This window comes from Rhinolophus hipposideros, assembly GCF_964194185.1.
Source record: "Rhinolophus hipposideros genome assembly, chromosome: 7".
Classification (NCBI taxonomy): Eukaryota; Metazoa; Chordata; class Mammalia; order Chiroptera; family Rhinolophidae; genus Rhinolophus; species Rhinolophus hipposideros.
Genome location: NC_138053.1, coordinates 53,057,445 through 53,074,851, shown reverse-complemented (window position 1 = coordinate 53,074,851; position 17,407 = coordinate 53,057,445). Strand labels below are relative to the sequence as shown.

The 17,407-nt window shown below is 36.7% G+C and overlaps 1 protein-coding gene across 11 annotated transcripts in view; it reads right to left on the bottom strand.

Moving 5' to 3' along the window:
• The window catches only part of GFM2 (GTP dependent ribosome recycling factor mitochondrial 2), a 79,524-nt gene that overhangs the window by 37,964 nt on the left and 24,153 nt on the right, over positions 1 to 17,407 (bottom strand). For 6 of the 11 annotated variants that reach the window (XR_013993625.1, XR_013993626.1, XR_013993629.1 and 3 more), the window contains 8 exons: positions 16,126 to 16,266; positions 15,943 to 16,042; positions 14,194 to 14,383; positions 10,515 to 10,591; positions 8,060 to 8,198; positions 5,282 to 5,461; positions 3,613 to 3,728; positions 469 to 651 (listed from right to left, as the gene is read on the bottom strand). Coding sequence is in view for 3 of the 11 variants with exons in the window: in XM_081053461.1 (XP_080909587.1) it covers positions 469 to 651; positions 3,613 to 3,728; positions 5,282 to 5,461; positions 8,060 to 8,198; positions 10,515 to 10,591; positions 14,194 to 14,383; positions 15,943 to 16,042; positions 16,126 to 16,266 (1,126 nt within the window). In the remaining 8 variants the exon portion in view is untranslated. The remainder of the gene's footprint in view (positions 1 to 468; positions 652 to 3,612; positions 3,729 to 5,281; positions 5,462 to 8,059; positions 8,199 to 10,514; positions 10,592 to 14,193; positions 14,384 to 15,942; positions 16,043 to 16,125; positions 16,267 to 17,407) is intronic. The other 5 variants (XR_013993627.1, XR_013993628.1, XR_013993631.1 and 2 more) reach the window with 3 other exon arrangements.

The window sequence follows — 17,407 nt, the reverse complement described above, 5'->3', positions numbered from 1 at the left end:
AGGGAAAATCAGGTACTGAAATATTGTGGAGGACAGAAAACAGTAGTGTGGGTATGCTTCAGATGTATTCCCTGGTCCCAGCATTTGAAAAGGTAACTCTGCTGGCACAGGTGCTTGGACTAGACCAGAAGGGGACGATCAGAAGTATGACACTCACCTGACAACTGGCAATCGTAGAAGGAGGGTAAGTGCTTGGAAGGGACAAACGGTAGGCTGGTGCTACATTTTGATACAGCACACCTCAACCTTTACGGAGGACTGGAAATGACCCCATGATGCTGTAATTCCCTAGATTTCCCTCACAATTTAAATCCAAAGTCCTACAGTTCCCGATGACTGAAATTCCACACGTGTCCTCTAAATCGAAGCCCTGATGCTTCTCTCAGGTGTTATTGTCTATTTTTGCTCAGCGTATATGTCCCCTGTATTAGAAAAAGAATATGTACTTTTCAGTCATAAAGTACCTACCATAATTTCTGCTAAGGGAACAAATCCAATAACAACTCTGTTGTCCTGACGAGTCTGGATTTCCTGAATGTTCCCTCTTCTTTGTGCCAGATCTGCCAGGACAGGGCTAAGGTAATCTCTAGTCACGGTAACCTCAAGATTCATCAGTGGCTCTAACACTTGCTTATCAGCTTTCTTCAGAGCCTAAAAAAATCAGACAAATTGGTAAATGGGTTTTGGATGGAGGCTGCAAACAATTTAAGTACTGGAGTTTGATTTAAAAAGCTAGTCTACTTCTCAGCCTGTCAGAATTCAAAAGTTAACAAAATTTTCTACAAATTCTAAGCCTCTGTTTGGTTATCAGGCGCGATGTAATAAACTTAGATTCAGCAATGGGAACCAGACAAATAACAGAATTTGGCTCTGGAATGTGCCCTCACCTTTACCTGGGTTTGGTTGATCATCTTTCTTTCTGCTCCCACCCACTACTCCTCACTATTACTAAGGCTTTAGATGGAGGCATCATCACTGGAAAATAATGGTTCTGGGTCTCTAACCCTTCTGTCCCTGATACCTCACCTCCTCTTCCTTTCTCCCCTGGCCCCTTACTGTCACAATCATGAAAACTGGCCAACTAATCAAACCAAGAGTATATTCTCTTTGTCATAGAAATTTCAGTAAAACAATCTCAGTTCCTCATAGCTAATTAAACCTTTAAAATCACTTCAACTTCATTATCAACTGAAAGGACAACTGTAGACAATGTATCTAATAGCCCTTGAATGAAAATGTTATTAAAAACAATGACAGGCAACAGCGAACAACTGTATGTTTTCTGTATTTTTTTAGTTCTGAGCAAGTTTTGTGCCACTTCACATGTCTGTTAGAACAAAATAATAGAGTAGGAAAAGGTAACATTTAAGAGGAAAGACACTAAGGGAAGGACTGAATTCTGTGTAACTTAAATAGGACATTCTGTGCTCATGGAGCTATCCTCAGTCCTATTTTCTCCTCCCAGTTTCCTTGGCGAAACTGTCTAACTGCAGAGCTTCAAAGACTTCTACGTAGCTTCCTCAAAAACTGAACTCGACCCGACCCACAGTGTCCGAGAGCTCCAGCCTCACAGGCCATTGGCCGGCTCTGGGATAGTGTCTGAACATCCTATAACAACCCAGTCTACCCCAAACTGAGCTGATCATTTCCTCTTCCAAACACTCTGTCTGCTCTTTCCTGTTTCTGCTGATGGCATCACTAGTCTTCAGTTCACCTGGACATGCATCTTTGACTTTCTTTTCCCCAAGAAGCTGTAAAATTTCCATTCCTATTCCATTTCCACACTTATGGTCCTAGCCCACACCTAGTCCCTTCCCTGTCCTCGACTAGTTCTTCCCTACTCCAATCCCTCCTGTATTTTAGTGATTAAACTGCCTTCTTCAAGAACTTCACTCATCACTGTTCTCAAAACAACCTCAAACTTGTAAATGTACTTTCTAAAAGTTTCTCTGCAGTTTGCCTCTATTTTACTTTTCCAACACTATTTTTCACTGCTCCCTGCCTTCATCTGAAACCTACAGCTAAGGGGACTCTTTAATGTCCTGTCTCCACTGTGCCCAAATTCTTCAAATCACCACAGCTCAAATATTAACTTCTTTCCAAAAATCCTGCCCAATCTCCTGCTTGTCAGCTTCTATCTAATATTTTGGCTATTTGGCTATATTTAATTCCATTTTAAGTCATAAACTCCTAAAAGTCAAGAAAAACATATACATCCTACATGTCCATCAGTGCCCGGTACACTGTAAGCATAACACAGATAGCTAAATAAATACATGAAGCATCATTAACTTCTCATAAGTAGAGAGAAGCTTCCCCACTAGGTGAAGCTTGACAAAGGCTGGAGTAATTCCATTAGGAGTATTTCATTTAAAGTAATGAATTAAACCTAAAGATTAAATGTAAGCCCCCATAAAGTTAATTATTATTCTCTAGTATAATCTTAATAAAAAGGTTAACCAACTCAGAAATACTCAGATTTTATTTTTTAAAAGGCATATTAGATTTTGAAAGACTGGCCAATATACTGGGGCTTGCAGTTATTTCAGAAACATTACATCATCTTTCAGGTTACCGTTACTTTAATATTAAAACCAATTTCAGGAGAAACTTCAAAAATTACTGGAAAGTAAATGTTTTCAATAACTTAATCATGACTACAGGTGGTATTTCTAACTATAATATATACTTAGGGAAATACTACTTCAATAATTTTGAAAGTATAGTTTTTTTAATAAAAAAGCTAAATATGAATCTAAACTCATGAAAGAGACATTAAATTCAGCCTTCTTAAGTCAGGGGCTTAGAATATTTAATTTTATAATTATAGATTCAAATAAGACTATAGAAAATGAAATCTCACAGTGCAAAATATCAGAAGATGACTATAAAAGCAAGTGTTTTAATGGCCTTCAAAATGTCTTCACTAACAGTTGGCGTACTCAATAACTGGCAAAACCAGTCACCTATAAAACGAGCACATTCCCCCACTGAGAGGAATGCATGGAATCATCTTTCAGCACAAGAAGGTCCTGGCATTCATCTACCTCTGGCAGGTACTGGGGCAATACACTCCAGAACATACCCCCAGAGAACTATGCCAAGACGACCAGATTGCCTGATGCTTTGAGAAGGGAAAATGCTTATCCTGAATCTGTTATTCAGCGAGTCTTGATTAATCTTATTTGAATAAACAGGAACTCTAATATTGGAACCAATATTAGATTTTCAATGTCCTTTAGATTACAGTTCATCTTGGGCCAAACTGGCCACAGAAATGTCCTCTACTCAAACCTACCAAGCTTGTTTCTAATGGTGTGTCTGGGATGGAGAAAGCAGAGTTGCCACGTAAGGAAACTTGCCTATTTGCCAAAATCAGAGGATATTTCATAGCTATCTATGTTAAACAGTAATTTCTTAGATCTTCATTCAAATAAAAACCTAGTGATTAAGAAATCAAAGATTCTCCATGGTAAAAACTCTTGCTGACTCAAAGTCCCAGGAAGCAAAGACACAAGGCAAGGCCCTACAAGCACAGCTGTCTGCGGGCCAGTGGTACACCACTGTTAGGAGAGTCACCTTAACGCATAAAGGATTACAATAGTTCTGTACCTTTTGTACACATCTTGAGACACAGGCAGAAATCATAGTTGAGGAGGTACCAGGATGAATTATCAGTGAATGTAAAGTAATTGCCACATCCTGAATTGGGGATCCAAGCAATGGTCCTAGGCAAGGGGGAAAAATTTGTATTAAGACTCAATATGCAGCTGAGGAACAACTGAGTTGTGTGAAGAAACAACTGAGAAGTGTAAAGAAATAGGGAAAGGACTTCTGGTTTCTAGTTCCACATGTAAGGAGCTTGGAAGTCATCACTCTGTCCTGACAACAGGTAAAAAGCAGAACAGACTGAAAAATCAACTCTTATTAGATCTATTAGAGAGGGGAGGACAAAGGGCAAACCACTGCCCTCAAGACTGGAGAAAGAGGCGAACACACAGCTTCCTGGAGCAGAAAACACCCTGGGAGCCAGTGTCAGGGTAGGAAAAGCTAAACTATAATTGATAAATTGTTGGAGACTCAGTGTGAATAAGTCTGAGATTTAAAAACTAGGGGGAACCCAGTCATTGGGGGGAGGGAGCTGGGGGCACAATTTTGTAAGATTTACATCCAGAAGCTCAAGTAGTTCTCATAGTAAATATCAGAGAAAAGTCCCCCTGTGCTTCTAGCAGGGGAAAGAAAAAACATTCTGAAATACAGCTGACCTTTAAACAACGTAGGGTATTAGGGGAACCAACCTGAGCCGATGAAAATCCATGTAGAACTTTTGACTCCCCAAAAACTTGGCCCTTCGTATCCATTGGTTTCACACCCACAGATTCAACCAACTTGGGATCGAAAACAGTACTTCAGAACACTCTGTTCTTAACAGGCCTGTCCTCAGGGGAAAGTAGTTAACTACAGCCTAACCTGCAGGGGCACCATCATCAAAGCCTTACTGACCTGGGGGAAGTGCCCTACTCCAGTCCACTCTAGCCATCCTGTCCTGCCTCGGGAGTGAGAAAAACTGAGGAACATTTGTACAGTTCACAGTCCGGAGGCACAGGCTCCCGAGAAGACTGAGGCCGAATCCTAGGACTATTGAACGCTTCTCCATCCCCTACACCTCACCACATTACTAAAGGCCTGTTTTTACCCATTCCTTTTACCCAGTACATCATGTCTGGCTATCAAGAAAAAGTTACAAGGCAAAACACACAATCTGAATAGACAGAATAAGCATCACGACCAGACATGGCAGGAATGTTGGAATGATCTGACCAGGGATGTAAAACAACTATGATTAATATGATAAAGGCTCCAACAGATAAAGTAGACAGCATGCAAGAACAGATGGGCAATGAAAGCAGAGAGATGTAAGTCCTAGGAAAGAACCAAAAAGAAATTCCAGATAGAGGTAAAAGACACTGTAACAAAAATTAAGAATGCCTCTGATAGGCTTGTAAGTAGACTAGACACAGTTAAGGAAAGAGTCTCTGAGTTATTTATCAGTAGAAACCTCCAAAACAGAAAACCAAAGTGAGCAAAAGACTGAAAAAAAACAACAACAGACTATCCAAGGACTATGGGACAATCATAAAAGGTACAACATATGCATAATGGGAAGAGATAGGGAGAAAACTCTACCCAAGTTAGAAAAAGGCTGAAATAATCTGTAAGATTAGGAGTGACTCGATGGTTGAGTGTGCCACTCATACTTACTCTTACCCAAGCACCTCACCTTGGAGACATGCACTGTGAATTCCATTTTCAATGGCCTCCTGGGAGGCCTTCCAAATGTCTTCACTAACACTGTCAGCATACGCAATAACTGGCGCACCAGATGATGCTTCAGTCGGCTTTGCTTCCACTTCCACAGTCACAAGATGCCGTTTGTCTCCTAAAGTTCTATCTAAGGTGTCTGTAAACAAATTGAATATGGTACCTCAGACATTTGTTCTGGGGTATGAAGGTGCCACAACTGGCAAATTTACAATCAACAACTTCAAGGTCTAACAGAAGATAAAGTGGGGAAAAAATATGAGTGGCACCAAATACAGTATAAAAATGTCAAAGTAAGTAGTTCTACCAAGAAAGCATCTGCTTCCATGTTTATCCCTGTGAAAAACCTGCTCTGAATGCAGGGTAATACTGCTTTAGCATTAAGATGCTTTGAGGCAGATGTCCACACAAATGTTGATATGCAGATTACATTCAAATTTTTTGAAACATCTCCTGTATGACTGAAATTCTTTTAATTACAATTGTTTGGTTTAAAAGTAGAACATTTAGAGTACAAAAGGTCATCTAAGGAAAATTAAAAGGATTTCAACTCTGACAATCCACAAACGGTTAAATTTCATATATTCTTCTACTAATATTATATACATTTACTATTTATGCTTTCCAAAAAGCTAATGAAATGTCTTTTTGTAAAATTGAAAATAGTATCTCTCATTAGCTCACAACCAACAGCTTTCACCAATCACAACCAACAGCTTTTACTAAAACAAAACTACACTGTATTTATGTAAGTGACCATGTAATGCAGTGACTCATGGTCCAAATTCAAAACTTAGAATTAATTACAGTCCACAATTCTTCTTCATAAGTCCTTTTCGAGCTCACTTTTATATTATGAATATTTTATACTTATAAATATATGCGTAAGCTAAAAATAAAATGAACATTCAGGAAACATAAAATTACTAAAGAAACAGAACGATTACACAGTAATCTAAAAACCTTCTGCAACAACCACTATCACATCATATTTAATCATTATGTTTTTCTTTAGAGTTATAACACATGCACGTACCCCCAAACAATATAGTTTACTTCTGCTTCATTTTGAATTTCTTATTATATTGTATATATTCTGCAACTTGCTTTTTTGGCTACACATCTGTGGGTCATATGAGCTGACACGTTGATGTAAGTGCATTCTTTTTCACTGCTATATAGTATTCCATTGCACGAACACAGTACAATTTATCCATTCTTCTGTCCACACATATTTGACCTGTTTTTGCTATTTCGTTTTCTTTTATTACGCTATTATGAAGATTCTTATATCTGTCTCCCAATGCACATGTGTAAGAGTTTCTCTACAGCACATACCTAGGAGTATAACGCTGAGTAGTAAGGTCTGCACAGGGTCAACTTCACAAGGAAGTTACCAAACTGTTTTCATAGTGGTTGTACAATTTATACTCTCACCAGAAGTTTTTATAAGAGTTTTCAATGCTCAACATCTCACCAATTCTCGGCATTGTCAGATTTCAATTCTTGCCAATTTTGTTGGTGTAAAATGGCATCTCACACTTTTAACTGTCATGATCCTAATCGTTACTGAGACTGCAAATCTTTCAATATGTTCATGGGCCTTTCGGGTATCCTCTTTTCTGAAATACCTATTTACCCTTTTAGTGCTCACTTTTCTACTTGTTTGCTGTGTTTTTACTGATCTTTTAAGTTCTTTAGATAGTCTGGGTACTAATATTTTGTCAGTTTATATGATATGAAAAACCCTATCAGAAGTCTGTGGTTACAAATTCTCACTTGTTTCTGGAGAAGACTTTTCTAGTTAATTATTTCCATGAGGATGTGGCCACCAAGTACTAGGTTAGAAATGACTGCAGATTCTTCCAGAATAGCTTAGTGGCTTTGGTGATGACTTACTTTCTGAGATTCCTGTCCTAGCTTCCTTTTCGACCTCTGGAAATTTCCATTATGTTCCAGTCGGTTCAGACATTAATTTAAAAGATGTTCCTTATATTTTCCCAGCATTTTTAATTTTTCCAGATACAAAGTCCAGAAACAGAGATCCTCTTTCATTTGCTCCTAAATTCTATTTGTTTAGTTTTTCAAATTTCAGTGAAAAGTACCATCTGACCTTTTTACAAATCACTGAGTTGCTTAAAAACACCTAGTTATCCTAAACATCTTTTCTCTACGGTATTTTTTTAAAAACCTATCCATGTTTTCTCCTTGAGGGGAAGAGCAATAATGTCATGTTCTTTTGCTTAAGGGAACCAAATTAAAACTATTAACCATGAATTCTTACGTTTTGGAACAGAAATTTAAAAACTGCACTTTCTCAAAAATACAATTGCTATTGATAACCATATTTATTAAATAGTGAGAATTATTTTCCTCTCACTTTAAAGAGTAAAAATAACGTCAACTTCAAATTCTTATACTCATTCTGGTAGTAAGGATAGGGATGAGCCATATACTTCAATGGTTTATTCTATCCCATGACCACTACTAACAAAGCACATTTGCTTCATTGAGTGACTCATCCAGTAAATATCAGTAATAATAGAATAGGGCTGTTTAAAACAAAACAAAAAGATCCTAAGAAACAAGAAAATACACACATAAAACCTGTCCCCACTAATGGAAAACATTAGTGCTTTATGCAACTAAAAGATACTGAGAAAACATCCTTGAGAGAGAGAGAAAGAGAGAGAGAGAGAAACAAAAACAGCAAATTCTAAATGTTCTATTTTTTCACCTGTGGCACGAACTGAATTTAAGATAGTCTCTCGGTATGCCACCTGGAGAGGCCCTAGATAGGTTTCCAGTCCATATTCCCTCTTGATTCGATCATGAATAATCTCAATATGTAACTCCCCCATACCACACAGGACAGTCTGGTTAAAAAAAAAAATAAAACAAAGATCAAGGAAAAATTACATTTACACAAAATACTGTATAAAGGTATAATATCAGTGTGTTATTTTTCATTAATTATAAAATTTTTTTTGCAATTTTTTTGGCTCCTACATCACTGTTTTTTTTCAACTTTTCTGATTGGAATAATAAATCAATTAAAAGTGAATTACTAGGCCACTCTCTCCTTATTCCATGATAGTTGAATTATCAGCTGAGCAAGTGGCATTTAGCTAGGACTATAATTCCCAACCACACAGCTAAGTTCTGGCCAGTGGAACATGAGTATAATTGATGCCAGCAACTTTTGTGTTGTGCCTTTAAGAAAAGAGAAAATCCCTTCTTTTAATGAAGATGTAGGCAACTGTCTCAAAACATGTGGATGAGGGCAACATCTTATGAATGGGGAAAAATAACCTTTCTCCCAAACATTCCCAACCGCATGGGTATTTCCCAACCATCCTGGGTGACTTACAGCTTTGTAGGCAGTCAAAACTTCCAGACTAGCTTAGACTTTTATGTGACAGAGAAATTGACTTTTATTTTCTATGAACCAATGTTATTTTGGGTCCTTGCTAAAACACCCAAATTTGTATCAAGACATGCTTTTTCTTTTTTTTTCTTTTTTTAAAGCAACTATAACCATCGTACCTGGAGAAGGTCTTTGTGTAGAGGAAATAGGGCAAGAACTCCATATTTGTTCCATCTTGCTCATATGCTACCTGTGAAGAATTTACCCAAAGAGAGATCTGGCCCTTGCTCTCAGCAATTGGAAAATTATCTTTAGGCCAGGACGCTGACTGATAGAAAGTGTCTGTGCTTGTCTGGGGACTTTGTCCACCAAACAGTCTAACAATGTAATTTATGATGTGGGCTTTGGAATAACCATATCAGTTCCAACCTAGAGAACTCCTATGGGAACTCCTATGGACAAAGGTCAACCATATAGGCAGTATGTGACTGAGCCCCAGTAAAAACTCGACACCAAAGGCCCAGGTGAGCCTCCTTTGTAGGCAATCTTCTACCAGGAGGGTAAGACATCCCTGAGGATGCACAAAGCTTCTCATGTAGAACTGTGCCCTGTGTGTCTTTTCCTTTGGCTGGTTCTCATTTGTATCCTTTTTGCTCTAATAAAACTATGATTGTAAGGAACAAAAAAGAAAAAAAGTTACTTGGTGTATGATTGTTATACTTTAAAGAAGTAAATTATTTGAAAAAAGCAAGCTGTAGAATAATACAAATAGACTGACTTGTTATATATCTATACATTATATATTTGGAAAAAGTATACTGTTTTATAACATAGCACAGCAGAAGAGGGGATGTTTGAAAAAGAGTGAAAGAGCATTCACCAAGTTTTCAGTGGTTACCTGTGCAGAATAGGATTAAGAGACAGAAAGGGAAACTTTCTTTACTTTGTACACTTGGGTGTTATTTGCTATTTTAAAAATATGTATTGGCATTTTTTAAATAATAAAGTTCTTGTAGCATTCAGGATCAATTAAACTAAATTACTACTCATTTAGCTGGCATTTTGGGAAAATAAAGTACCCTGTATTTTCCAAATTAACTAAATCAGTTTATCCTTATAAAGACAAATTTTTAATCTTTTTTTTATTTTTATTGGGGAACACTGGGAAACAGTGTGTTTCTCCAGGGCCCATCAGCTCCAAGTCGTTGTCCTTCAATCTAGTTGTGGAGGGCGCAGCTCATTGGCCCAAGTGGGAATCGAATCGGCAACCCTGCTGTTCAGAGTTCACACTGTAACCAACTAAGCCATCCGGGGGCCCCAAATTTTTAATCTTTTTAAGAAATTTTTTTCTAAAATCTTATGTAAACTTTACCCTGCCTTCCTAAAAGGATGTAGACTGAACATCTATTCTCCTGTGCTATAATATACAGTCCAGTTTGTACCTACTTTAGAACTCTGTTTCCTCCCACATGGGTAGGTAACGATCTATCAATTCTCACCCATCTTATGTGTATCGTTGTCATTAAAAGCACCTTGGATCCTCCCTTTAGTGTGCTGCTTCTATAAGCCTTAGCATAAGAGGCTCAGCGCCTTGTCTTGGGGTGAACCTCATTTGAAAATTTCACAAAATGCTAACTTCTGGAAGGTCGAAATGTTGGACAGTAATTTATATAAGTGAGGTATGTTTATTTTGAGGAATAAAGGAGAATGTGTTTATTTAGCTTGACAGTCAACATAATAATAATAAATATATGAGAGACCCAAAAAAGAAAAAAAAAATTTTCAGGGGCATAAACCAATCAGTGATTGGTGATAATATACCTACTTGCCCAGAGTCAGGATCTAGCCTCACTTTCAAACTGGGATCTTCACGCTGAAGGCATTTCAATGCATGATCCAAATCTAGGAGATAAACAATAACTGTTATCTTTATATTTCACTTTTTAGATAATGTACCATATGTACCATATGTGGGGGAAATAGATGTATAAGCAAACACATTTTGAAAAAGAAAATTTCAAACAGCCATAACTGTTTTGTGGAGAATAAAACAAGATGATAAAACAAGTGATAGGAGGTGACTTGAGATTAGGTGATCTGGGAAGGCCTCTCCAGGATGATTTAGGTAAAGACACACACAAAAAAGAATGACCTTGTAAGCAAAATCCTGAAGAAAAAGAAAGGAAATAGCTGTGGAAGAAAAGGTTTGCTGCTGGAAAAGGAACAAGGTCAGTGTAGCTGGATACTAGTGGGAAGAAGGAAGAGCAGCTTCCGGTGAGGAGGTAGATGCGTGGCAGGGATCACATCAAGCAAGGTCTCACAGGCCATGTGAGGAGTTGGGATTTGCATGGGGAAGCCACTGAATGATTCTAAGTGAGTCAGTAAAATCATCTGATCATGTTTCGCAAAGATCAATCACAGAGCTGATAAAAAGGCAAAATGCCTCCAGGAACACAAGCAATCATGAGAAACTGGCAAAAGGAAGATAAATTACATCATGAATAAAGAGATACTAATGTGATCACTCTACAATGAATTACCATAACCAAAGAGGAAATAAGAATATTATTACTTGCATTAAGTATGCCATCTCAAGTAAGGTGATACTGTAAAACAATCAATTAACTGATAAGTACACCGTGTCTTTATAGAAGATGTTAGAAGTTCCACAGACTTTATATAAAATGTAGCTGAAGAAAAGAGCTCCGCAATGAATTAATGAACCTTATCACACATTTAAAGTGTTCTTAGGTATATAAACCAGGCCTTCTAGACCTGCACTGTCCAATGGTAGCTACTAGCCATCTGTGATAGGTGTTACTAGTTCAAATTGACATGTGCTGTAAGTATAAAATACCTTCAAAAACTTAATATGAAAAAAAAAGGTAAAATTTTTCAGTAATTTTTTCTACTGATTACATGTTGAAATCATATTTTTGATATACTAGATTAAGTAAAATATATTAAGTTAATTTTGCCAGCTTAACTTTTTTTAATGTGGCTGTAAGAAAATTTTAAGTTACATATGTGGATCATGTATTTCTATTGAACAGTGCTGTTCTAGACTCTCGATATTCCAAAGTTGGGTCCAAGGACCAGCAACACTGGCGTCAACAGAGCTTGTTAGAAATAGTCTCAGGTTCCAGACTGAATCGGAATTCACATTTAACAAGAACCTATACACACATCCGAGGTTAGGAGGCATTATTTTAGATAATATTTATTTTTAAGCATCTACAGATACTCAAAGAAAGTAACAATGCTTATGTGACTTTGTGACTTTGGGAATGAAAAGACAGTAATTTCATTCTAAAATAAACAAGTTCATTCAAAAATATTTATAAAGAATCTATCTTTCAGTAGCTTACTGGGGTGAAAACACAGCATTGTAACACAGGGTGTCAAGTGCTATAGACCATGAAGTAAAAAATGACCATGAAGTAAATAATAAAAGGACAATGGAAGAACAGAAAAAAGATTATGTGGATTATGTGGATCCGCTTCCAGGAAGTCTGAGTAAGGGAGGCTCTGGGAAGTCCTCTATTCTCTGGGGCCTAGGACCCCAAAGCTAATGTCCATTAGTTAGACTTTCTTTGGATACTAAACTTTTCTTCTAAAGTAGTCGTTAAAGGATTGAGGCCTAAATTTTAAATTGGCTGATGCAATTTAACTGCAATCCTGCAATCTGAATTTAGGTGCCCATACTACCTTTGAAATATGAAATGACTTTCAAATATATTTAAAAGAACTCACAGGTTATTTTGTTTGGGTAACCCCTTAAGAGCCTGACAAACCTTGACCTTGATAGAAGTTGCTCGATCAACCTTGAGGTAACTGGGTGCCACATTCATGTCTTCTGATCCTTTCCAGAGTCAAGACAAGACTTACGGCATTTTACAGCAACAAGAAAACTGCCTCTTCACCTGTTTTAATTTAAATGCTATACCTTTACCAACTGGACAGAAAAGATCCAGCTTCCTTCAGTACTTGGGGGCTGTCTTATACCTGTACTCAGATTTCTTTCATGTTAACTCCAGCTGGAGAGGTGAGGAAGTAGAATCCCAAGCTACTTGGCTAGGAATCTTCCTTTCTTTCCCACTAGGTACTCAAAAACACATGGGAAACAAAAAAGGTTGCCTGTGTTTTTCCACAATCTGGAGTCCAACTTGTTTCACAGGGGGAGAAAAAGGCTTCTCATGCCACCTCTAGAACTGGAAGGTTTGTCCTTTAACAGCCTATAGAGGAATTCAGTGAGAGCTTCAAAAAGAGGTGATGCTTGAATTGAGACCTAATGAATAAACATTTTCCAGGCAGATGAATTCAGGGGTGTCATCATAACACAAGAGAGAAGAAAAAGAAATAGCAATATAAAAAGAGCATGGAATCATCAGGAAATCAGAACTTTATTATGGCAGTGTAAGATGTGAGTAGTTACTGTTTTTATTTTTGTTTCGGTGAATGAAGAGGATTCAGACCAAGGAGGAAGTTTCAAGAAATGAAGCCAAGCAAGAAAGCTGGTTTCAGAGATTACTAGTAGCCTTCCACTCTATCCTGATGCTGCTTAGCTGATGGACTGCATTTACCATACTCCTTTGCAAGTGGGTAGCCACATAGCTAAGAAATCTTAAAAGGGAAAGGGGTACATCTTCTTTTTCCCCCTTACTCCTTTTTGCTGCCAGGAACTCCTAAGCGATGCCCAAGGCTCCAGCAGCCATCATGAGATGACTAAGGACAGGAGCTCTGCAGGACAGAAGATTGGAGCTGGGGTGCCCGATGACATTGTGGACCCACCCTCTAATCCCTGGGCTACCAACTCAAGGCATATATTATGAGAAATAAACTTTTGTCATTAAAGCAACTGTTATTTGGGAGTTTCCTGCTGTATTTAACCAAATCTAATTGGAAATGATATAGCTGAAATCATGAGCTTTATAGTACCATACTAAAGAGTTTGCGTTTGTGCTGTAAGTAACGAAAAGTCACCAAAGAACTGAGCAAATATGCGAAAGAACAAAGTATGTAACACTCAAAAAGATCAAATGACATAAACCATGGTATATAAATGTCTTCACTGAGTTCTAAAGGTTAAGCTAGAAAACGAGGAAAAGTGGCAATCTTATAAATGATGATGAGAAATTGAACCAGTTATGAATTGGTTACTGTCTAATTTAACATACTGGAAGGGCATTTCTGAGGTCAATTACTTAGAATCCCATAGATATGTAGCACCACAAGAACAAGAGTAAGGAAGAATACGATATAAGAAAAACGGCCAAGATATAAGAAAAGAAAAACATGAAAGAAGCTTGTAAAAATCAAAACATCTGAAATAAAAAGCTACACTAATCACAAGAAATACTTACCAATAAATTCTGATAAAATTAAACTCAATCACATAAGAAATACTTTATACTTTATATATTTATTATACTTTAAGGGTATAATGCAACTATGTTATCTAACTTATCAGAGCACTAATTAATTGATACACCAAGACTTTGTACCTGGCTGCTTAGACACAGAAGGGGGTTCTATGGTACAGAAGAAAACAGGTTCTGGAATCTCCACCCCAGCCAATAAAAGTCTCCCTACTTCACTGTTTTGTCTATGCTTCTTTTCTCCCTCCCTTTCGGCTCGACGAGCTGCAGCTAACGCGCTGGACTTGGATGAGACAAGGGTGTCTCCAGTAGCAGTCTGCAAGCGAACAAGACAACTTGGAATAAAACAGGCTGTTAGCAAACACCCAGCTTCTACCAAGAACCATGAAATAAGAAAAAATTTAATGTAGCACTTTCTTTTTACAGTGCTTAATAGACAAATTCATAAAGCTCATTAGAACTTGGCACAAATAAAGCTAATTTAACTTGTATAAGAATTCTATCCAAAATACTGCTGTAATAAATTCTAATACACACACACACACACTCTATATATATCCAAAATTCATTTGGATTAACAAATGTTCCTTCCTAAATTTTCAATCATATAAAGACAGGTTAGGCAGAAGTCGATTATAGTGTTTTATCACCAGTAAAAAACTGTTTATTAGTATTTTACAGAAAATCCTCTATTAATGCAATTAACCAGAATACTTTTGACCATGTAAAACTGATGGCGTCCTTGTAGACTCATTATTTTTAAAACTAAAATTTCACTTTTAAACTTTTATATTATGAAGTTGTGTCAGTTTCCTTCTCTGTGAAGATATTTCTGGTGAAGCAGTAGTTCAAACGGATTTTTGTAACTCCTTCAAATACGTACAAGGAGTTCCTGTCTTCACATAGACAGAGACAGGACACTGCAATGCTAGAAATCCAATTTCCAGACTGTAGGAATTTTTTGCTAATGGATCTTAAATCTTGCAATTAATTATAAAGCCTTTAAAATGTTAAAATAACAATGTATATCCTAAATGCCAAATATACCAAAGTGCAATAAGAAACCGTATTTGACTTAATCCATATATAAGTGAAATATCCTTAGTTTTAACCCACCAAAATCATGTACAGAGGGTGCCATTTAAATGTATACACATTGTAAGAAAGGAAAACTCCATTAAAATTGTAATAATATATATTGATAACAAAATACGAATTCAAGTCACATTTGACTTCTGCAATTACAAAAGGTGCTCAAAGTGGTTACCATCAGCATCCAGACACTTCTGATTACGGCGAACTATTGCTTGAGCAACGTTGACCAAAGTGTCCACTTGTATACATTTTTTTGGCACCCCGGTATACAGACAGCATTAAGTATTTTCATCCATTCATCCCACAGAAGTCATGGAATGCCTAAATGCACTTGTCTAAGAACTAAGAATAGAGAAGAAAAGAGACAAAAATCCTTGCCCTCATGGAGCCTTCACTGGCAAAATATCTTCAGTTATTATATCTGATTGCTTATGAGGTTAGATTAAATTGTCTGCAATGCTCAAGGCAGGAGAAAAATCCAATGGGAACAATGCAGTATTTCATATAAACTTAAAATATATGTATATATCCATGAGTAGTTTATTATTTTACTTAGATTTGAACTTTATACAAATACAATCTATACTGTTAATATGCTTCTGTAATTTATTTTTCTTTCTATTCAAGTAGGAGAGTCAACTGTGTTGATGAATATGCCACAATATTCATTATTCCACTATTGATGGATATTTGGATTGTTTATGGTTTTTTGTTCTTATAAAATACCTACTTTTAAACATATAAGCTGTTATTTCCTAGAGAAACCATATGATCACTTACATGTTTAAGCCCAACAGTTAAAGCAATGTTACCAGCAGTCAGTGAAGGGATTTCTACATGTTGGTCAGCAAATGGCAAAAGCAGACGACTTATTCTCTCCCTGTAAAACCATGATTTTATTAGCAAAAGTTTTTCTTAAAGAAACGAGTGCTGTTTTATAAAATAACCTAAGCTTCTACTTACGTGCAGTTTCCATTAATATTATGTATGGCCAACTGGGGTTTGATCATGCCTGAATAAATGCGCATAAAAACCAGTGGTCCTCGCTGCTTGTCATGGAGAACTTTAAACGCCAGTGCACATAAGTCGTCCTTATACCATTGCCTATAAAATTAAGAAGACATTCCAAAAAAGTCTTTAAAATACATTTCCCATATTTAAATACACACACATATATAGATCAGATCATAATCACTGTACCAACTTAACCCTGATGTCCTCCAAAGATCCTTCATATCTGTAGTTTAGCTACCCACGCCGATTTAATAATGTCAGTACTATGTACCTCTCTTCCTCCATTGAATTAACTTATTTAATAGATATCTTACCATTAATTCCTCAAAACTAAAAATAATGGGTTCTCTTCCAAATATGACCTCTAGTCACAAATAATTTCATTGCCAAGAGTTCCTTCATCAAAAAATATACCTAGGAACATCACACCACTTCTCAACAAACCTGTACAGGGTAAACAAATGGGTACTTTTCAATTATTGCTTTTAAGCTACCCTCCTACTTTCTCTCGTTACATAACCATATAAATTGGCACTACAAACTTGAACTTGTTTACCTACCAACATTCTTATAGAATGATGAACTTAAATTGGTGTTTCATTGATATGTTACGGAAAATTTGAATCCCTTTGAAATTGCCAATTTTTATGCACAAGTACATTTTTCTGAGGAAAAGCTCCGTATTTTCATTAGTTTCAAAGGAGTCCATGACTCAAAGTAGGTTAGACAATTCTACTATAGAAATTCTCCAATCTTATTCCTATTTCTTCCAGTTTTTAACTTTATTTAACAAATACTTATACAGAGAGCTTACAATATACTAGGCAATGCTCCATATGCTTTATAAATATTAACTCATTTGATATAACAATCCTATGGGGGGTCCTATTCTTTGCATTGCACAGATGAGAGGTTAAGCAACTTGGAAGAGCTGGGATGTAAATCCAGGTAGTCCAGAGTCCATGCTCATAATCACTTCACTGTAATGCCTCTCCAATTGAGAGATAGTGATTAATGTTAAAAGGATTAAAGTCTACTTTTGTCTGCCATTTTGCACTCACTCACATTTTAGAGGATTTATTACTAAATACAAAGCTGTTAGTGACAACAGGAGTAAAACAATGTACCTTTCTCTACAGGTACAAAATATTCTGAGCTTATGAAAAATCTTGACATCTAGAATAAATATAAATATATCTAAGGAATATTTATCCAATGTCCTCAGTATTTT